Source organism: Myxocyprinus asiaticus, chromosome 6 (genome assembly GCF_019703515.2).
Source record: "Myxocyprinus asiaticus isolate MX2 ecotype Aquarium Trade chromosome 6, UBuf_Myxa_2, whole genome shotgun sequence".
NCBI classification, from domain to species: Eukaryota; Metazoa; Chordata; class Actinopteri; order Cypriniformes; family Catostomidae; genus Myxocyprinus; species Myxocyprinus asiaticus.
The window spans coordinates 24697429-24721051 of record NC_059349.1 but is presented as its reverse complement, the minus strand read 5'-3'; the positions used below and the strand labels follow the sequence as shown (position 1 = coordinate 24721051).

Below are 23623 nucleotides of genomic sequence, written 5' to 3'. Positions count from 1 at the left end.
TTGGTTCTTTGACTTGTTATCTGTTAGCCAATCGGCTCGCTCTCATGTGGTATGTTAAGCCAGTCGGCTTGCATGGCGTAAGCTGATTTGTTCTCTGACTTGTTTTTGGATAGCCAATCATCCTGCGTCTCTCTCCTTGTTTTTATTTAAATGGCTAAATTTTGCAGTTAAGCTGGTTTCTCTGCAGCACACTGAGAGTTTTTCTCTGAAACCCACCTCCACCCCAGCTTCCACCTGCCTAGATCTGCTACACAGTGATTGTTTATGTCTATGTGTGCAGCAGCATGTAACACATGCTCAGTGCAGCATGTCTTGCGTTTTGTCTCATTGTGCAGCAGCATGTCCACATGCTAACTCTGTATGTATATGTGTTTTTCTAGCAGTAGCAAATCTTCGTACTTGCTCTGCAGCAGCAGCGTAGCAAATCTAGTCTGCCAAGACCAATATCCTATCAATATGTCATACCCACATTCACATGCTAAATCCTTCTTAGAGTTGGCCTTACTGAAATGTGCTTAATGTAGTAGCATCTAAATTAACTAGTTTGATTCATGTTTAAAGTATTTTTTAACATCACTTAATCAATTTGAAAACATTAGGGTATGCTAACACTTAATTTTAAGTGTTAGATCAAGTAGAAAATCTTTAGGTAACAACTGCAGGTTACCACTTTTTACAGTTTACATGGATTTACATAAAAACACAAGACAATGCTATGTTTGGTTTTTATCTTTTAAAGCTGAAGTGTGTAATTTTTGCGTCACTAGCATCACCCAAATGAGCTGCTAAAAATAGGCTAAACAGGTTGCCGAACCCTCCACCACGTCTGCCATTGGTCAGAAAAAAGGCAGTCCCGCCATCAAACTCATGGCACTGTTAAGCCAGTGTTGCTGTCGGGATTGTCGAGATATTCAAACAAACAGAGCAATGTTTTGATAGCACCACAGATTCATAGTCTTTAAATTTTTCGGGAAAAGCAGCCCATGAATGGCTAACTTTGTTCCTAATAAAGTGCTCGATGTGGTCTTCTGCTGTTGTATCCCATTCACCTCCAGGTTCGACGTGTTGTGCATTCTGAGATGCCATTCTGCTCACTACATTTGTACAGAGTGGTTATCGGAGTTACCGTAGCCTTTCTGTCAGCTCCAACCAGTCTGGCCATTCTCCTTTGACCTCTCTCATCAACAAGGCATTTCTGTCCGCAGAACTACCGCTTACTGAATGTTTTTTGTTTTTGCCACAATTCTGAGTAAACTCTAGAGACTGTTGTGCGTGAAAATCCCAGGAGATCAGCAGTTACAGAAATACTCAAACCAGTCCATCTGGCACCAACTATCATGCCACGGTCGAAATCACTAAGATCACATTTTTCCCCATTCTGATGGTTGATATGAACATTAACTGAAGCTTCTGACCCGTATCTACATGATTTTATGCATTGCACTGCTGCCACATGATTGGCTGATTTGTTAATCGCATGAATTAGTAGGTGTGCGGGTGTTCCTAATAAATTGCTCAGTGAATGTATAGTTGTCTCAGCATTATAAACTGGGATAGACTGAGAAAGTGTTTTAACATAGAAAACGTACACATTGCAACTTAAAGCTTGTTTAGTTGAAAATTGTATGTAAGGGATAATTGACGACGGACCTTGGAATTATTGAAAAATAATGCACACCCGAGGTGTAACGGTTTTACCACCTCGGGTGTGCATTATTTTTCAATAATTCAGTGGGATGGAGTCAATTATTCTTCTTATACCACGGTTACCACACCTGATGACATCGTTCAGGGTTCAAGACATTTTCTGGTTTTCATCCCTAAATCGATCTTGTGAGTGGAACTACTTTCTTCCACCACGGATTCAGCGTCTTGCTCTGATATAGCTCAAGCCTTCGTTACTAGTTCGAAAACGTCACTTTAGAAATAGCAATGGAGGATAGAGAGGCTTGCGCTGCTTTACTGGAGCACATACTGGAGTAATGAGTTAGTGCGTTTGTGCATGTGTATGAGAGTTTGTGTGTGAGTTTGTTTTTGAGGGATCGAAAGAGAGAAGCTCAGAAACTGAGAGGGATCGCCTGTGGGATTACCCTTATTTGTTGCAGCTCTCCTCAGAAGTTACATCGCTTCAAAATCCCAAGATGTAAGTTTAAGCAATTCTCAGCAGCAGCGAGTGTCGCCATATCTCGCCATTTCTCTCGAGTGAGTGTGTGTGTAATACGTTCCACATGTGTGGGAGTGTGTAAGGGGGGGTGGGGGGGGGGGGGTGTGGGAGTTTTTCCCACAGATATTTCAGATAATATAGAAACTGTTGTATTGATCAAATGTATCTAGCTCGATACAGCTCAAGCCTTCGTTGCTTTGTCACTTTAGAACTAGAAACGGAGGATGCGCTGCTTTTTGGCATTGGAGTAACTAAGTAATGCGTGTGTGTGTGCGTGAGCGAAAGAGCAGGGGAGGGGTAGAGCGGTGCTTTCCATTATAGCTATGTGAGGCTGATTAGGGCGAAATACATTGAAACATAAAAAGTTTCACATATTAAAAGTTATTTCGGATAATAGAAACTGTTGTATTGATCAAGTTGTGGGAGGTGTGGCTCTATTTGTTGGTCGCGACACACACAATGCGTGTGTGTGTGCATGCGCGTGTGTCTGTATGTGTGTGAGCGTGTGTTAGTGCGGGGGAGATGAGGGAGCTTTTCAACCAAAATTGAAATAACATTGTTTGACATTCTTAACTGATTTACTTTAACCAATGTCTTGGGTTATATGGTTATTTTGCTGTGGTAGAATGTATGGTGTGTGTGTGTGTGGGTGGGTGAGACGAGAGTGAGAGAGAGTGAGAGAGAGTGAGAGAGAGAGAGAAAGAGAGGGAGCCCAAGGACGCTTTTCAATCGAAATTGAAATAAATGTAGGATATTATAGACATTGTTTGTCATTCTTACCCAATATACTTAACCAATGCCTTTGTTTTGATTGGTTATTTTGTTGTGGTAGCCTGTAGGGCTCTTTGAAATAACTTAAATAATTTGGCAAAGTGATATGAAACCGTAATGCGGTCAAGACTTGGAACTACTTCATAGCCGTGCGTTTACTGGAAAAATAATTGCACACCTTAGAACGTCAGTCAACCAATCAGAATCAAGCATTCAACAGACCCGTGGTATAAATTGATTTAATGGGCTAATTGTATAATGAGTCAAAAGGTTGATATAACAGGCTTTTGTTGGTTTAGATCCACAGCGAGTGTTAGAGCCACCTGGGCCCATCCTACACTCTCAGGTCTATCCATGTGTGGGCTCATCAAATTCATGCATTTTTCCCTCTTTGTTTTATTCCACTGCTCTCATGAAAGGATTTCATTCATCCCCCTTCAACCAGCCACTTTAATTACCACTGTACCAATTACATCAATTCACTGACATCTCCATCTGATACAGCAGAGACTTCAAAGTCTAATTGTCTTAAAAAAAGAGGTCTGCATTTTGGGGAGAAACCAGTGAAGAGCAACACAAACCACATGTTCTGTTCTTCTATGTCTGGGATTATGTGTTAACTGTATATTTTGACTGTTTATTTATTGTTTTTTCCCTTCTCTTTCTGTCTGTTTGCAGTACGACAGTGACAACATGTTTATGAGTATGCCAGAGCCCAGCCAGGACTTTGTGCCAGGGAACCAGGTGGGTTAATTACTGCTCACTCCTTTTGTTTTAAGTCGTAATTAAACAAATTTAAGCCAGTGGATCGCAAATTAGAGCCGCTATCAGTCGCCACCTTAATCAGGGGCTATTGCAACATGTAAACAAAGCATTTAAAGCTTTGTCTAGGCTTAATGAAATGAAGCTTTAATGCATATTGTTACCGGCTTTCATTTCCTCCATTTACACTTTCATTAAAAACTGCACACGGTATGGGCTGCAAACAAGGCCACAGGTCTATAAAAGGTAGCTTCTGAGCAACACTCCTCTAGTTACTCACCGAGGGAAGTTCATTTCAGGATTTTTGCACTTGTTTCGTATTTGACAAGCAAGATAAAAGGCTGTTTCATCTGTGACTCAAGCTTTGCTTGCTAGATAGTTCAGCACATAGAATTTTAGAGATGTGTCTTGCTATAAAAAGCACAGCTTGTTTAAATATTTAAAGTGAAACATGGAAGTCAGTGCATTAAGTTCAAGGGTGAACATGCATGCTTGAGGAGAGCACGTTGTCTTGGGGGACCTTTTACATGTTTGCTTAATGAATTAAGGCTTCAGATTAATTAGTGTCCCTCAGGACACCTGCTGTGTACTGTGGCATGGAAATGAATGTGGCAGGCAGTCAGATTGGCAGTATACAGACTGATCATGTATGCATGTGTATGTTTAAGCAAAGCAGTACCTGTAATGCATAATAGTAGAACTGTATTTGTTTATAAAGTGTTTTTTTCCTGCAGTATTTTCATATTGGCTCATTCCTGCTATGTCTTGGTAATATGCTTTGGTAAACTTAAACTATTTTAATTATAACTTGATTATTTACACAATGGAAAGAAAAATATCAGGATGCCTAGGGAGGATCCTTAGCCCAGCGAGATTAGGCAAGTGTGGAAATGTAAATTCTTACATGAGGATGTCAACTTGAAGTTAAATTTAATATTTGTTTAATGTTTTGAAATGTTGATAACTTAACACTGATTTCTGTAATTTTATCTAACAGAATGGAAGCCTATAACATGATTACCACTTAAAACAATATTCCCAAGAAAACAAGTTTTGTTTGAAACATTTTTATTAGAGAAAGGGAATAATGAAGAAGCACCTGGAGTATTTTTATAAATATGTTAGAAGTTAGAAACCGGAGGCATGGCAAAAATTGCAACATTCGCTTAAACCAAAGTTGTGAAATTATTTAAAATTCACCCCATATTCACTCAGTTGTGAAACAACTAACTAATGTGAGTTCTATCTTTAAAAATCTGAGTTTAATATTTTATGGAATATATTAAAACACACTGTATATGATTGGGACATAAAAATGTACTCCATAACAGGAATGTCAACTAGTTTTATTAGCTAGCAGCACACTATATAATGTCACAGCTTCATAAAAACATTTTCTTCCTGGTTTTGTCATAGGTTATTTTAGATTTTGCCTGTTTTTATTGACTCATTGATTTGAACTGTGTGCTTGTATACTATTACATTCAACCTAATTTGACATTTCATACTTAGAATTCAGTTCCACACAATTGGATTCTGAAATATATTACCCAGCAACCTTGTCTCCAGTGTGCCTCAACACAATAAACAATTAAATCCCTGAATGTTTTTGTGAGTCACAGAGTTTGGCCTTTAATGTTAACTCCCTCTCCCTCTCATAAATACCCCCCTCCCCCCATGTCTCACTTGTGTTTTTCTCATTACAAGATACAAATGTGCTATGAATAATTATTCCATTTGTAAAAGTACATTTAATGATGAAACACGTTTAAAAAAAAAAACTGCCCATATGGTTTTGCACCTTTTCTAAACATCTCCTATCTTTTGGTTTGACATAAGTAACATTTAACAGGTCTCTGTGCTCCGGAAACGTGCGAAGGTGCAATTTACACCTTTTTACTCATGTCGAAAATTTTATATTTAAACCTAATCAGAACACATTGCAACTCTTTATGAACTGCAGAAGTATAATCAAGCTTATTGAGACCTGGCAATCACATCATCTATCACAAATATTCACTCTGGGTTATGCTTTTAAAAACTCTGTATACTGATCAACACATGACATAATCTTATGTAATTCCCTCTAGTCCAAAAAGCTATAGCATTGTGATATAGAGAATTACTGGGAATTACATTTTAACCTGTAGGCTAAGATAGAGACTAAGCCCAGTGGTGTTATGGCTCTCTAAAGCAAGAGGAAAAATAAATAAATGATATTTAAATCATGTATTATTCAGCATGTTCTAGCAAGTGCATTCAGGAGGAGGTAAGGAAAGAGCACTAAATTACAGGTCACTTGTTTGTTACATGGAGTATAATACTTTAAACAGGAAAGACTGCACACTGTCCTATTCAGCTGTCCAGTACATGGCCAGAAATTAATTTAAAATGTGCATTGTCTGCATTGCATATCTCTGTTCACTTTGTTCATGCTGCATGTTTCCTGTAGCTTTAGTGCCGGTGGATATGAAAGATGCTTCGAGAATCTAAATCAGCGCAGAGCCAAAAGAAAGGATTGTAGAGTGATGAAAGTTGAATGGAGTCTTGCATGTGCTATCGTTTCTTGTTACCCTGCTTGTGTCAGTTGACCCCTTGGCCTTGCATCCCACTGTAGTTCCGCGTGCCTGCCAGTCCCAGCCAGACGCAGCACAGCAACAAACAGGCCGGCGGCCACTGGAAAAGAGAGACCCCTGCACACACTGACGGCCCACGTCTGACATGGGTAAATAACCCTACACCAATGCAGAGCAGACAAGTGTCCATCTATATGTGTCTAATCCATATTGTGCTGCATACAGTTTTTAGATTGTCTCTTTCCTTGCATCACGCTTTTATTTGTCATTGATCGCCACATTGATTTCACATGTATGAATAGGGTTGCTTAAATCTTAGAATGTCTTTAAGTGTAAAACTTATTTTATGTTTCTCTTCGAATATTTAAAGGGATACTTCACCCAAAAAATTATAATTCGGAAATAATTTAGTCACCCTTGTGTTGTTCCAAACCTGTTTGACTTACTTTCCTCTGTGGGACACAAAAGATGATGTTAGGCAGAATGACACCATTCACTCTTATTTTTTTAAGGTAGTGGGTGAACTATCCCTTTAAACTTTTAATCCTAATACTCAGTGGCATGTCCTGTGTGTATGACATGTTACACTTCATCTAAAACTATAAACAACAAGTATACTGTAGATACAGCATTTTGAGATATATATATATATATGTATATATATATATATATATATATATATATATATATACATATATACACACTACCGTTCAAAAGTTTTGAAACACTTACTCATTCTTTATTATAATTGTTTTTCTTCACATTTTAGAATAATAGTAAAGTCATCAAAACTATGGAATAATAAATGGAACTATGGGAATTATGTTGTGACTAAAAAAAATCCTAAATAAATCAAAACTGTGTTATATTTGAGCATCTTCAAAGTAGTCACCCTTTGCCTAGAATTTGCAGACATGTACTCTTGACATTTTCTCAACCAACTTCTTGAGATATCACCCTGGGATGCTTTTTAAACAGTATTGAAGGAGTTCCCATCTATGTTGGGCACTTATTGTCTGCTTTTCTTTATTATTTGGTCCAAGTCATCAATTTCAAAAAAAAAATTTTTTTTTTTATACAATTTTAGTTTTATAATGAAATAAATTCATATGGTGGCACAATTATATTTTTGTCTACAAAACTAATTTCAAACATTTAAGCATACACCTTCAGATCAAAAGAGTTTTAAGATCATGAGAAACATTTCAGTTCATATTCATATACAATATATATATATTAGGGCTGCTCAATTATGGCAAAAATCATAATCACGATTACTTTGGTCAATATTGAGATCACAATTATTTGACACGATTACTCATTGAATTTGGAAACACCATGCATTTACAAAATGTCCTTGAACTTGAAAAGTAAACTGCACTGGTAGGGGAGGAGGCTATTGTCATATGATAATTATTTTATGTTACGTATGGTAGTCAAATAAAGGAAAGCCTCCATCGCCACCATTAACAGCAGGGATGCTCATAGTTCTATTGAACGAGATCTACTTTTTCATCATGTTATTACAGCAAGATCTACCATGTACAATAAAGGCTTTACATTATCACAATACCAAAATTTCAGTAGTCTATAGTGAAATTTGACGATTCTCAATACAAGCTTCAAAACCACAACAAATAAAAACAGACTAATATGTTAATAATTCTTAAGTAATTATTCAAGACCAGTAAAGAGTCAGTAATAATATGACAATAAAAAAACAGCAATAAATAGAAATAGATTGAAAATAATAGAATAAAAATACAAATTAAGAAAATTCTATTCTTTTTGGAACAGCTTTAAAAGTTTTTAAACAGCAGTAGGCTATCAAGTATTCAAGTAAACATTCAGAATGAAATGCAACATAAAACTACTACTAAGCCCTTATTAAATATTGTATTCAGCATTCTCTGATACATTTTTTTTCTTCTGCAGTATAGCTCCTAAAATATATGTATGTTGTTTTAAAGGAGTTTTAGATATTATTTTGGAAAACAAGCCAAAAAAGACTGATCAGCTTATTTTGTTCCAGTGTATAATGGGGCAAAGACTACTCTCTCACCTTTATGTTCACTTCGATCCATCTTTAACTCACAAAAACAAACTCTCTCTTCTTATTAGAGCTGCGTATCACCAATTTTCTTCATGATAAGATACACACAGTGAACGTGACACATATGTTATGATTGACTATGTCGCGAGCCGTCACGTTAAAATCTAGCTGCAGCAAACGCATGCGAGTGGTGAGCGTCACCGCACCAAAGTGCATCGGCCGGGAGAATATTCAATCTCTTCCCCGGTCACTTCACGCAACCCATAGACTCGGTGTTGACCGTACAGAGAAATGCCAGTTTCGGAATTTATTTTCATAACCCATTTCCTTATTATTTGAACTTTAATAAAGGATGCTTTAAAGATATAACAGCGGGGTGTTTCATTAAGAAACGGAATGCAGCACAATAATTGTTTTATCTCGATTATTTTGTTTATAATCATTGGAAGCCTAAATTGTAATTGAAAATAAAATTTGATTAATCGGCCAGCCCTACTGTATATATACATTAGGGCTGCAACTAACGACTATTTTGATAATCGATAAATCTAATGATTATTAGAACAATTATTCGACTATTCTGCGATTATTGCAACGATTAATCATTAGCTCTTAAACGATTATTCAGCTTGTGCCCTGACTTTAAAAGGTTGTATTAAACATGCTTACTAACAATAAAGAGGACAAAATCATAATTTAAAAATACCTGTAAATGACATTCACTGAATTAAAGGGAAAAAAAATACTTTTTATTAAGTTTAATTCAGTAAAAAATTCACTGCAAATCCTACTGTTATCAAGTGTTTTTGTCTTGTTTTCCATTTACAATTGTCTAAAAATCCTTAAAACAAGATACATTTACTTGAGAAGCAACATATAAATATTTAGAATTGCTTTAAGAAAATGTATCTTAAATATAAGTGTATTTTTTATTTAAGTGTATTTTTTTCACTTGTTTATATTTCTGCCAGTGCAGTAAAGACAAAATATACTTATATTCAAGATATATTCTCTAAAAGCAAGTCTAAATATCTTATATGTTTGCTTCTCAGGTGAATTAATCTTTTTTTAATTGATTTTTAGATATTTTTAAATATTTTTATTTTTAATATTATATTCAACATTCTCAGATTACACTTTTTTCTTCTGCAGTATAGCTGCTAAATAAAATGTACATTGTTTTAAAGGAGTTTTAGATATTTATATTGGAAAACAAGCCAAAACAAAAACAAATCAAAAACGTATTTTGTTGCAGTGTATAATGGGCAAAGACTACCTTCTCTCACCGTTTTGTTCACTTCAATCCATCTTTAACTCACAAAAAAACAAACTCTCTCTTATAAATAAAGCTGCATATTGCCAATTTTCTTCATGATATGAAATGCACAGTGACATATATTATGATTCAATAAGTTTCGAGCCATCACGTTATAATCTAGCTGCAGCAAGCGTGCTCGAGGGACGAGCGTCCCCGCGACAGAGTGTACCTCAGCTGGGTGCAGTTTCAATCTCTCCCCCTTAGATCGGGACATTCGCGCAGCTCATAGAAGAGGCGCTGACTGCACAGAGAAATATCAGTTCTGGAGTTTGTAGTTATTTACATGATCTGCTTCTGTATTATTTGAACTTTAATAAAGCTATAATGCATTAAATATAACTGTTCTTAAGATGTTTCCTTTAAAGACGCTCAACATGCATGTTTTGCTCCAGCTCCACTTATTCCACAACGAGAGTGCTTCTGTATTTACTTATTTGATATTTTTGCATTATAATTCCCTCATACTTTGCGATCTTCATCACCTGAATCTGTTTGGAAAGTTTAGAGTGCATCTGGACTGTGAGTTGTGTAATTCTTCCTCTCCTCAGTCAGGCGGAGCTGCAGTGCTGCTCTCGCGCATCAGTTTAATGTAATCTCATGTTACGTTTAATGAGATCAAACGACTGTTCGACAATGAAAAATTTTGAGGACAATTTTTTATTGTTGACGTTGCCGATAACGTCGACTAATCGTTTCAGTCCTAATATACATATATTTATATATACACTGTATTTTATATATAATTACTATGCATAAAACTTAACTGCATATACATTTTGTTGATAAATAAAAAAAGTATTTGGACAAGTTATGTGGCAACTACTCACATATTACTTCCTCTTGCTTCTGTTTTGTGGTCTTTATTTTCTTCTGTTTCTCACTCACTCACTCTTCCATCTTGTTCTATCTCTCACACACACTTTCTCTCTCACTTTCTTGACTTCCCTCTCTCCTCTGTTGGGAACAGGTAATTACTTTTATTGACAGTAACAGTTGAATTCACCTTGACCTCAATGTGTATTGTGCAGCCACAAAGCTTTCTCTTGCTTTTAAACACACATTAACCAAATTAGAGAGAAGCGTACCTCTGTGTCTATTTTAAACTTCACTCTCAGGAAGCCAAAACTGAATCTAAAAACCGTCTGAAAACAGCTCCAGAGCTGAAGGCAAAAAATGAGATGTAACAGTCTGTCCTTTAATCTCCTATATATTACAAACCTACGGACGCCCTGAACCACAAGATAAACTCACTAGGTGAATTTTGTTTTAGGTGTATCAGGCCACGTCCACACTAGTATGTTTTCATTTTGGCCTTCCGTCCACGAGACGGCGTTTTTGACAGCGAAAACTGAGCTTTGCGAAAACTCTCTCCCATGTGGATAAATTTAAATGCCGTCTTGCATTGTAGTGTGGACAGGTATAACAAAAATATCTGAAAACGATGATGTATTTGCTGTCATGTGACGCAGTCATGTGACCCATTCAATCTAAAACAATCAAGATGGCTGCCTATGTTGTTGCGGTGTTGTTGTGCTTGCTATTCACTTTGATAGAATTGTTAAAGATAAATGTTACTTTATATAACCTTCACATTACATTCCTTCAAAGGTGACGGGAAGTTTACTCTGAATTGCTGTCCGGCGACAGAACACAAGGATAATTGCGTTTCAGACCGTACATGGAACGGGGATTTTTTGCATGCGCAGTAAGGGGATTTAAGAGTTTTTAAATGTTTCAGTGTGGACGAGCAACTTTTGGAGAACGCTTGAAAATGGCAGTGTGGATGGAGAGCGTTTCAAAACCTAAAACGCCTTTTTCAAATGTATCTAGATTAATGTGGATGTAGCCTTAGTGCCTTCCTGAGCCTTAAAAAAAAAAAAAATCTCCACACATTTTTTTTCTCTGGCAATTTTTTTCTCTCTCTGATTTTTTTCTCTCTCTCTCTCTCTCTCTCTCTCTGAAATGTTTTTTTTTCTCTGAAATTTTTTTTCTCTCACTCTCTGAATTTTATTTTCTCACCTTGGGCTAATGTACCAAATGCAACCTGGAGATTGACCAAAACCAAGTGTAAGGATCTTGGCTATTATAGTATGACCTGTTAGAGAAGAGTACTATTGGTTTGGTCTGAGAATTAATTTGGTTCTTGCCTGAAATTAAAGATCTAAAACCTTCTAAAGCCTATGGACTGCGCACTGGTATGAATGATGATGTTATTTGAAGGTGATCATCACAGTGATTGGAGAGATCAACAGTGTTATTTATGTGCAGAGATAGACCACAGCTATAACAAAGACTTGCACAAACTAAAAGTGGCCATGCTGCAGATGGCTGCAGTTGCAAAGAGAAAAGCATTGTGGACAGTATTTGCACACCGTACTTTGGGATTTTGGAGGAAGATTTGGTGGTGATCCTGGCACCGCTGGCTAAAGATAACACTTTATATACTGAACTTTAAATCTTGCATGTGCTCACTAAATGGGTTGAAATGTGTATAGTGGATTAAACAAAAACTGGATTGGAGCAAACATATGAAATGAATTAACAAACAAACTGCCTAAATATCAAACAAAATGATTTTTCTCTCTTCTTTGAACATAAGGTAGCGTAAATCTGTTCCGGATCATTCCAGCCCAATATTTAACCCCAAGTATTTATATATATATATATATATATATATATATATATATATATATATATATATATATATATATGATAGATAGATATAGATATAGATATATATTTTTTTATAAAAATATTTAATTAATAAAATACATTTTAACAGATACATTCCAAATAAATATCATTTTGAGGATATTTGGTTTAAATAATGAAAAAGATTTAGTGGTTAAAGATACTGTAAAACTCTAGAATTGCACTTGTTAGTTTCCTTTTTATAAAGGAAACAGATACATGTTAAAATGGTGTTAATCTTTGGGTTAAAATCTGCTTGGCTTTTCTCCATCAGAACATTCCTTCTGACCAACAGTACTTTTTGACAGCTTCATAACTGCTTGAAGTGATGAAATGTGATACTGTTAACCATCAGATCATGTCTGGACATACAGATCCATTCCTCTCTGTGAGACATAACAATAATACCAGAAAAACTCAAATCAGTAAGATACACAGTGCATTAATTTGCCCGGTCGCAGACTCCACCTCAGAGCAGAGCGAGTCTGCTGTCTGTCTGCTCACAGGTTCTCTCCTATCTTACCATCTCCTCTCTTTCCCCCTTCTTCCAACCCAAACCATGTGTTTCTTGGCCATTAAATAAAAGCCACATTTATTAGCCAAAAATGGTGGAGTGCTGAGCGCATGTCAGCCCACAAGCGCTCTGTACCACATTTTATTTATTTTAATGCGGCAGCAAGATGAAGTGGTGTGTGCCAGCGATGCGAGATAAAGCGGACTACAGCATACATTCACCGAACACTAAAAATATACACAGTACTCATATTTCTGGCGTACGCTCAAAGACATTACCAAGAATTGAAAGAGCTCACTTTGACTCATAAAGCAAGCAATGTTCGTTAAACAACTGTTGGTTTATGTTTGAATATGATAAGACTGATGTTTGATATTGCATTGAATGTTATAGAAGATGCAATCAAAGCAACGTACAGGAAGGGTATTTGATGTTAATTCTATCCGTAAACTATGCAGCCTATAAGCACAGCACAGACTTATATGGTATGTTATTTGTTTGTTTCTTGCACAGAATGTATTTGCACAGTGCAATGGTTTGACATGTATATAGACTCCGACGAGGGGGTTGTCAGATCGGTGTGTGGGTTTGTATAGGGGTGCTCGTGGAATCTCCATTCCCCATCCCTCCCCCCAGATGTTGCAGAGCTCTTGAGGGACCAGGAGAAAGTTGTGCATTTTAAACATGCATAAACTAACCTTGTGCTCTCCTGAGACTGAGGAGGCCCATTCTTACATATGTTATTTAGTGTATTTCTGACACAGTAATAAATGTTCTCTTGAGCCAAACTAATATGCATATACTACATATAGTATTCATAGAATGTTATGCCAGGATTAGATCCAGAATGATGAGTTTTAATCGGTCAAATAATCTAGCTGTTTCTTGCATTGTGTGGCCCATAAGATGCATTATTCAGAGATATTCATGAATTGCATATTCATGCATGCATAAGCCTTAAGCCCCTAAAGGCATTGATGCAGTGGACAGGGGAGTGTTCTCTCCTTACTGTTCCTGGACTGCACTAGTACTGCTTTGACCTCTATTGGCAGGTCCAATCAGGTCCGCATTTTTTTGTTCTGATTTTGGGGGGGAAATCTGTGGAATTTTGCAGAATGGATTCATACATCATAAAATGTGTTAAAATGAGCTGAGAGTACTACACTACTATTAGTAGATGAGAACATTTTGAATATTCATTGCATATTCATTGCAATGGGCATTAAATCTCTTAAATTCTCATCCTCCACAATATTAATCAGATGGCAGACTGTGGCAATCTGCTTTGCTATAGCAATCGTGATTCGCGTGAGGGTGTCAATGCCAGCATCAAGTGCCGCTTTAAACTCTGCATGAAAAGCACTGCAGACATGTCTCATTCTGATAGCTAAGAATTTGCCAGCTTCTGTGGTAATTAAATTGCGCCTTCTAGAGGCTAAAAAGTACTTGTTTTCTTTCACAAGTCATATCTGGTCTTGTTTTGGTGGACAAATCGCAAAGGTTCCGCCCTTTTCCCACCAGTGTTTTTGCTGGTTTATGCTCTATTAACGGTAAATGTGTTAATCGCCATTACGAAATTCTATGCGTAAAACTTTAAATTAATTGCATGCATTAACACATTAATTTTGACAGCTCTAATATTGACTAATATTATTATAGCTGTTCATATGATCTCAACATGGCAGAACTCATTAATGTCCAGCCAGCATCATATTGTGATATTGTGCAACAGTTTTTTTTATATGACTTATATCTCATTTGAGTGTATATCATATTAAACATTTATTTTTTCAAAAATACATTTAATTTATTTTATTTCATTTTGGAAGAAGATTAAGTTTAGCAATTAGCTAAATAATAATAATAAATACTGAGTGCCCCTTTACCCTTTCAGACATAACCCACTTTTCTCATGTCTTTTGTCATTTGGTGCAACCCTAATTAGAGGTCGACCGATATATCGTCAGATTTCTGGAACTATCGGTTATCGGCAAAATTCACACTGATATTCATTCGTTAGCCAGCTAAGTTGCATATTTAAAGCTAGTGACGTGAGAAAGCAAATTCATATCATCATACAGTCAAGAGAAACGTATAAACAAATCAGAAACGCATCTGATTTCAATTCAATTTTTTTATCTTCACTGTAGTACGGTGACTTCAGATCGATCACATTCTTGCACTAAAAAAGGCTAGACACAGTGCAACAAATACAGTTTAACAGAAAGCAGGCGTCTTAATATGCTTTTAAAGTTCTTTTTAATTAGACACATCATCTAAAAAAAAGTGCTCCTGCACAAGACACTGAATAAACAAAAACAAAGGGAAACAAAGACGTTCGTCTAGCACGCGTTTACATTGAAAAATAAATGGATGGTTGAAAAAGCGTTTGGTGTGAACAGCCCCTTACAGTTGGTGGAGGTCTTTGGCCGTTGTGTCTTGCTATCTTATAAGCATTTCTCAGATTAAGCAATGAGTTGTTTAAATGCTTTGTCAGGAAAGATGTTCAACTTGGAAATGTGTGTCTCGAGATTCTCGCGTTCGGTTCCAGTCTGTTGTGTTCCGTCTGTTTGAACAGCCCCTGGCCTGTGAAGTGTTTTCCCCCTCATTTTAATTGACTTAACATTTGAGAATATGGACCGACTAAAACTTTTTATTTGTTTATTTAACAGCCAGTATAGGAAAGTTCTGTGCAATAATATAACGGTGCTGGATGGTTTATGTATTTATTGCGCCCTCTTGTGGACTAAGGAAACAACGTCAATTTAGAAATCAACTGAATTTAAAATTTGAATATTAGTTCATATATATATATTTATTTATTTCATTTAAAATATACAATACATTTTCATGGTTCAGTCAGTACTGTTTATTTTTGTAATAAAGTTCAGCACTATTTTACTTTGAGTGCTATTTTTTTCATTCAGTATCAATTTTAAAAATTAACGGTTGATTAATCGTTATAGGCAGGTACTGCCCAACTTAGTTATCGATATCGGTAAAATCCACTATCGGTCGACCTCTAACCCTAATCTTAAACAATTATGAGATTAGATGCCAAACTAATCAGTCAAACTATCAAACACTGTTACTTTTTGAACAAAAAAATCTTCCTTTGAAATAAAGCATGGCAGGATGTGACACATGGCAAAAAAGTGGCATAATTCAGAACCAATGTCCATTGTAATGGACACCAGATATAACTATAAAAAACATTACCATAAACTTAATTTATTGATTGATTATTATTCATGGCTGCATTTAGAGAAGAAACAAAGCATAATTATATTTTTCCTGTCCTTGGAAAATAATTGGGGTCTGAAAGGGTTAACAAATAAAACACAAGGCGATGTGCAGAATATTGTGAATGGCAGGCGCGCGCAGATTCCGTGTAGGCTTTTGGTTTATAAGAGACTTATAGAGACTTGGGGTGTGTGTATTCTCTCTGATGCCATGGCTCAGGTCAGACAAGAAGGCTTCACACAATGTCACCCCCATTAGACATAGTAAAAACCTCCTCCAAAATGCTTGACCTTGATGCTTTCACAAGACAGACAAGCCCTTCTTCATTTAACCAGAAGCCCTCAACAGTAATCGGCAGCTCAGCAGATTCGAGGTTGTTTTGGGGACCCAGCCAAATAAAGTTGCATTCAAATGATCATCGTCCCTTGCTCCCAGAGTTATTCATTACAGGCTGAATTGCTTTTCTCTCACACAGTCTTAGCCTAGATGGCAAATGAAAAGCTGATTAGGAAAAAAATTGGGCGCCTTATTTAGTTTAACTACTGTAGCATTTAACCTGACATCTTCATTATTCAAAATTACATTATGAAAAGACTGCTTCATCCATGGGCGCAGGTTACTGTTGTTTACGCTTCCTTTCTGCTGTTATTTGGCAGCTTAATTGGTGGAAGGGCATGACTACATGTTATAGCGCCCCTCGTACCACATGGAGCTCTGGGTAATGATCCACAACCAATCTTGGAGTGGTCATTTAAAAATCCTTGTGAAAAAGTCTCATAAATTGTATTTCAGCAACAATCAAAACCATTATTTAATGCATTATGACATGATTGTTGTGCATAAAATATTGACAAAGCATGAACACACAAAAAACTGTGACAGAAAAGATAAATAAATAAAATAAATACAAAATAAGGTGCTAGAAATGTAAAATAATATACACTGGTGGCCAAAAGTTTGGAATAATGTACAGATTTTGCTGTTTTGTAAGGGAATTGGTATTAAATTCACCAAAGTGGCATTCAACTGATCACAAAGTATAGTCAGGACATTACTGATGTAAAAAACAGCACCATCACTACTTGAAAAAAGTCATTTTTGATCAAATCTAGACAGGCCACATTTCCAGCAGCCATCACTCCAACACCTTATCCTTGAGTAATCATGCTAGACTGCTAATTTGGAACTAGAAATTCACTTGCCATTATATCAACACAGTTGAAAGCTATTTGGTTCGTTAAATGAAGCTTGACATTGTGTTTGTTTTTAAGCTGCCACAGTATGCAATAGACTGGCATGTCTTAAGGTCAATATTACGTAGGTCAAAAATGGCAAAAAAGAAACAGCTTTCTCTAGAAACTCGTCAGTCAATCATTGTTTGAATGCTATACAATGCTTGAAAAAAACTGAAGATTTCATACAAAGGTGTACACTACAGTCTTCAAAGACAAAGGACAACTGGCTCTAACAAGGACAGAAAGAGATGTGGAAGGCCAGATGTACAACTAAACAAAAAGGATAAGTACATCAGAGTCTCTAGTTTGAGAAATAGATGCCTCACATGTCCTCAGCTGACAGCTTCATTGAATTCTACCCGCTCAACACCAGTTTCATGTACAACAGTAAAGAGAAGACTCAGGGGTGCAGGCCTTATGGGAAGAATTGCAAAGAAAAAGCCACTTTTAAAAGAGAAAAACAAAAAGAAAAGGTTAGAGTGGGCAAAGAAACACAGACATTGGACAACAGATATTTGGAAAAGAGTGTTATGGATCTTAACCCCATTGAGCTTTTGTGGGATCAGCTAGACTGTAAGGTGCGTGAGAAGTGCCCGACAAGACAGCCACATCTATAAAGTGCTACAGGAAGCGTGGGGTGAAATGTCACCTGAGTATCTGGACAAACTGACAGCTAGAATGCCAAGGATCTGCAAAGCTGTCATTGCTGCACGTGGAGGATTTTTTGATGAGAACTCTTTGAAGTAGTTTAAGAAGTTCTTAACATTTTTTTTTTTTAATAGTAATAGTAATTTTTCACGTTATTAATGTCCTGACTATATTTTGTGATCAGTTGAATGCCACTCTGGTGAACAAAAGTACCAATATCTTTCCATAAGAGCAAAATTTGTACATTATTCCAAACCTTTGGCTGCCAGTATATATATATATATATATATATATATATATATATATATATATATATATATACACACAATATACAATTGTATGTTTTATAATAATAAATAAAATATAACAATAAATAACATAATATTTATTATAACAATAATTAATAATATAAAATAAATACAATAAAATAAAATAAACTTTCATCAAGATATAAATGGCCAATAAAACTATGAAGAAAATGAATGAACTAGTGAGTATGGTGTATGGTGTACAGAGCAGTGGTTTCTGGTAATATCTCTTATCTCAAAAATGCACATTTCTCATCCACCTCCTCCAGAGTGTGTGCACTTCTTTTTATAATGACTACCTGATTTATGCCTGTCAAGATGGAAGGCTTATAAACAATCTACATCTCCATTGTGAGACTGCAGTAATTTAATGCATAATTTCTGCTGCTGAAGCATTTCTGCCACTCACTACAACATGCAAAAAAACACAAGGGTTCTTCTCATATCATTCCATTCTGTCTCTCATTTCTTTCCTTATTGTTAGTGTAAACCACATCAGATACACAACTGTTTACCCGCTTCATTCCTTTTTTCCTCCTTTTCACTGTGAAGCTTTGATTGACTGCTGACTGTGAAGTCGCCCATAGACAATGATTCCATACAGCCATCATGACCATCATAAGTAATTGATAGTAGATTTAAATGACTCTTCTGCTCATTTGCCATTCATCTCCCACCAGTTCCCATTACCCTTGTGCAATCTGACAGGCAACCACCTCCCTGCGAGATTTGTTGTCCATTTGAAATTATGTCACTTGAAATGGATGAGAAATGGCACATTGTGTATCTCAAAAGTTTTTTTTTTTTCTCCTTTCCCTTTGCACCTTGCGAATGACGGCAGTTGGGAAACTATGTGTCATCAAAAGTCTGAAGAATCAAAAGCAAACTGATTTGCACAGAAATGGTAGTTTTGTCTTCAGTTGTTTCATTTATTGTTAAATGAAAATCTAGGCTTTTAGAGAAAAAGCGCACAAGGTTTGGTTTTCAGGCTAAATTATGGATGGAAACTATACAAAGCAGTAGATCTGAATGTACAGTAACTTAATTTTAAAACTAGAGTTTACAGACATTGTGTAGGTTATTTTCCAAATTTTTGACTCATTTCATGTAGATCAGTATATTTTATCCAATTCAAATCTGCTCTTTCTGACCCTGAAGGTTTTTTATTCTGTTTTCTAAGATGATACAAAACTATTTCAATTACCACTGCAATTGCTACAGAAAGAAAAATGATGCATGTTTAAGCGTTTCTTTTCAGGTGCAGTTCAGTCCCTGGAATTGGAAAAAATAATAATTGACTCATGGCACAAATCACTTCAATCAGGGAGAACATTTATTTCTTCAGATTAGTTCAAATGTTTTTGCAGTTGGTAGTTAAATAAGTAGATCTGCATCAGATAGCATAATGTTTTGATATGTTTGTACTCAGCTTCATCTAAAGTAATTTGCCTTCGGCCTCTTTTTCATGAAAAAAAAAAAATGCTGGAAATGTTTTCAATGCTCATAATTTTGGTACATTTCACTTTTTCAGAGCCACACACCACAGCGCAGGCTTATTTATTTCCTGTGTTCTCTTTCTTGGCTGCCTGTTTTTGTATCTCAATGTCACCAAAAAAAAAAAAAAAAAAAAAAAAAAAAAAAGGATACAAAAAATAAACTTTAAAGTACATAAACATAATTACACCTTGATTCATGTAGGCAAAACAGCCATCCATTTCTTGCTCTTATTTGTTTTAATTATTTTCACCAGAATACTGTATAATAATTTCTTACAATGTCAATAATTACAAAAATAAGTACATTACTTGCATGGAAGCCACTGCAAACAGTCATCTTGTTTTATGTGATTTATTTATTTTTTAATTTGGCAGTAAAATCATTCCTCTAAGGGCCTTACTGTATGAATTATGCCAGCATATTTCCTACAAAACAAATGCAGACATCTGTGAGGCACAATACAATCAAGTATGCAAATGAGCATGATACATGCTTTTAGAGGCAGAAGTAGGAAGCTCATTAAAACGATTATTGCAATTCTTAAAAGTAACAGTTGGACCGTTATTTGAGTTGAGTTTGAATTTGGAACCAATTTCATATCTAATTGCCTGTAGTTGGCTGTCTGACAGGTTCATTTAGTTTGCAGCAAATAAAAGCAATGTATTAGGGATAATAAAGCACCCAAAATGAAGAGCCCCTTTAAAGGTAAAAAAAGAGAGGAAACATTTGAGTCATTTCAAGCTGAATCAGAGGCAGAGGTATATTTGCTGTTCTGCTCTTTAGACTCGACGGCTATATACTGTGGGGGAAACATGGCTTGATATGTTCTCCGACTACCCTTTGGTAGAGATAATAAACTTACTTCATAGATGCAAGTGCAGCCTGAATCTCTCTCTCTCTCTCTCTCTCTCTCTCTCTCTCTCTCTCTCTCTCTCTCTCTATCTCTGATAACTGTATATATTTTTCTACAGTATTTTACTCCCAGGGAGTGTTTACAGAATAATTTATGATTTTGCTTGGATTTGTACAGCCTTTCATCTCCTTATCTACTTTACATCTTTTTCATCACAGACTAAACTGACAAGGGCCGCAGGAGGCAGTGCGCAGGGCAGGCTGTTTGAAAGCAGGCAATATTCCCAGCCAAAGCAAACTTCACAGCCAAGCGAAAAGGAACTGTTCAGCCTCATAAAAGCAGCCTTTTGTTATAGTCTAATGAGATTGATTGTCTGTTTGCATATAATTTTACTTCCTCAAAGGCTCAAATAGTAGAAATGAATCATTGTAATGTTCAACATATTTGATGTACTTAATTTGCCATTTCATTTACTCTATATATAGTTGTGATAAGTCCTTTTTCTGTTATTGATACTGCGTGAATCATAGCCGTCGCTTCAGTGGCGGAATATAGAACATCAAAGAATGTTGGTTTTCAACAAGAGTGTAGTAGTGATTTTTCTGTTCATGCCATAACCAATTTCATTCTCTTATTTATAAGTATCAAACGGACAGTCTGTCCTTGTTCTAGCCTACGGTTCACCCCCCGTTGTGCTGTATTTCAAACTAACTCTTCAGAGGACCTTTTCATCCTGCCTTTGGAGACACTGACAAGAATGTTCATTGCATTTTTTTCGGTTTCCATTTTAAAGCTGCAATATCATTTTGTTGTGGCAAGATTTACAATGTCAGACAATTTTTATCATGTTATCATGTTTTAACTAATGCATTAACTAATGTTAACGAATGGAACCTTATTGTAAAGCATTACCGAATAAGATTGTGTAGTTTACCCAAAAAATTTAAATTCTGTCATCATTTGCTCACCCTTATGTTGATCCAAACCCGTTTTACTTAGTCTCTTCCTTGGAACACAAATAGAGATGTTAGGCAGAATGACATTCTCAGTCACCATTCACTTTCATAGATTAGAAAAAGATGCAATTGAAAGTGAATTGTGTCTGAGGATGTCAGTCCCTAACATTCTGAATAAATATTTGTGTAACATGGAAGAACAAAAGTATTTTTTTGGATTAGGATCGAAATAATGGTAAATAATGGGCATATCAGTTTTTTGACAAATCACATAATCTTTGTCTTCTCTGTGTCTTCTCCATTTCTCTCAGCAGTCCTATCCAGTGCCCAGTCTTGGGGACGAAGATTTCAACATCCCCCCTATCACTCCACCCACCCTTCCCGAACACATGATGGCACACTTGCCCGAATCTGAGTCCGGAACGTACCATCACCTGTGCCCCCCTGTCTCCCAGAATGGACTGCACCCCTTTCACCTGCAAGGAATGGACCTACCTGGCATGGCAGTCCACAACATTCTGGGCCAAGATGGCGGCCTGCTCACCAACTCCCTTTCAGTGGTGAGTTTTTTGGTCTCTGTCTCTGTTTTGGCCCTTAGGCTGTGGAGAATCATTCTTTAGTATGAAAAATGACCAAGAATACAAAGTTTCTTTGTTTGTTGAAGAACCTTCATTGTAATATTGACATCTTACAGCAAACAAAAAGAGCAGTGTGTATGCTCTCCTTTGAGATGTCGTTAATGCATTCTGCGTGCCGGAATTACGCAACACCATAGTCATTTCAGTGCCCAAACAATTATTTAATTGACACAAATGAAATACCTCAACAGAGATTATAAAATGTTAGAGCGGCATATAGAATGATTGAGATAGCACCCAGCAATTGAGAGCTAATTTGATTTAACGCACAGTGAAACAATGCCAAATTCCCTTTTGGATTAAGTTATTTAAATACAATTTTGCATTAAGGCACTCCTAATGCATTCTCCTTGCCTTGTAGCTGCAGTAGATAGTTGTACAGTACATTTAGAAACCGCAGATAAATAGAAAATATACTTTTGATTTTTTTAACTAATAAATTATTTTAAAAAAATATTAATTAAAACAAATTATCCATTTAATTTATATTTTATATTTAAACTAATCAAATTATTTAGGCACAGATTCTATCAAAATTCTTTGTTCCACATTCTTTTTAAAGCAATTTTTTCACAATATTAAAATAAATTTTATTTTTTTAATTATTTGTATTATGTTTTATTTTTATGTTTTTATTTGTTTTATTTTATTTTTTAAATTAGATATAAAATAATAAAATTATTTAGGCACAAATTCTGTCTCAAAATTCTTTGTTCCACATTCTTTATAAAGCTATTTTTTGTCACAATACTAAAAAAAAAAAATTATTTTTATTTTGTATCACTTTATTTTTATGTTTTTATTAGTTTTCTTTTTATATATATAATTAAATTTAAATCAAAACAATTATTTAGTCTCAGATTTAGTCTCTAAATCCTTTTTTCCACACTTTTTTTAAAGCTATTTTTATTTCAAAATATGAAAATTATTTTTGTAATGAAATTATTATTAAAACTAAATATTAAAAATATATAATATGTGGTATATGACATTTTTTTTTTTTTTTTTTTTTTTATGAAATTAATGAAAAAACAATTCACCTCACACCTCTCTTGTCTTTTAAAAATTGTTTTGATATTGATCACAAATCATCCAAATAATTGCCACTTCTGGAGAAATGAAACCCAAACCTTAAATTTTGGTTAAGTACAAGAAACCACACTAATGTGATTCTGACACTTATCAGGCATTGGTGAGCTGTGACTGACTATAAGGGATTGGATGTGTACTGCTAATCTGCTACTTGAGTCAGATTGAAACTTCTCCTCTTCATCTCTCACATATTGTTTTCCACACACTCCATGTTTGGGGCTAAACCTAAATATTGAACATTATTTTCTTGCATTTTTGGCACGATAAACCACAGAAAAGTCCTGCTTATTTAGCTTTTTTTTTA

The 23623-nt window shown here is 35.6% G+C and overlaps 1 protein-coding gene across 4 annotated transcripts in view; it reads left to right on the top strand.

Annotated features, from left to right (window-relative positions):
• tox (thymocyte selection-associated high mobility group box) overlaps positions 1 to 23623 on the top strand; it is an 89095-nt gene that overhangs the window by 46596 nt on the left and 18876 nt on the right. The window contains exons 2-4 of one of the 4 annotated variants that reach the window (XM_051700794.1): positions 3614 to 3679; positions 6315 to 6422; positions 21904 to 22149. In XM_051700794.1, coding sequence (XP_051556754.1) covers positions 3614 to 3679; positions 6315 to 6422; positions 21904 to 22149 — 420 coding nt within the window. Of the gene's footprint in view, positions 1 to 3613; positions 3680 to 6314; positions 6423 to 21900; positions 22150 to 23623 lie in introns of all 4 variants that reach the window. The other 3 variants (XM_051700793.1, XM_051700796.1, XM_051700795.1) reach the window with 3 other exon arrangements.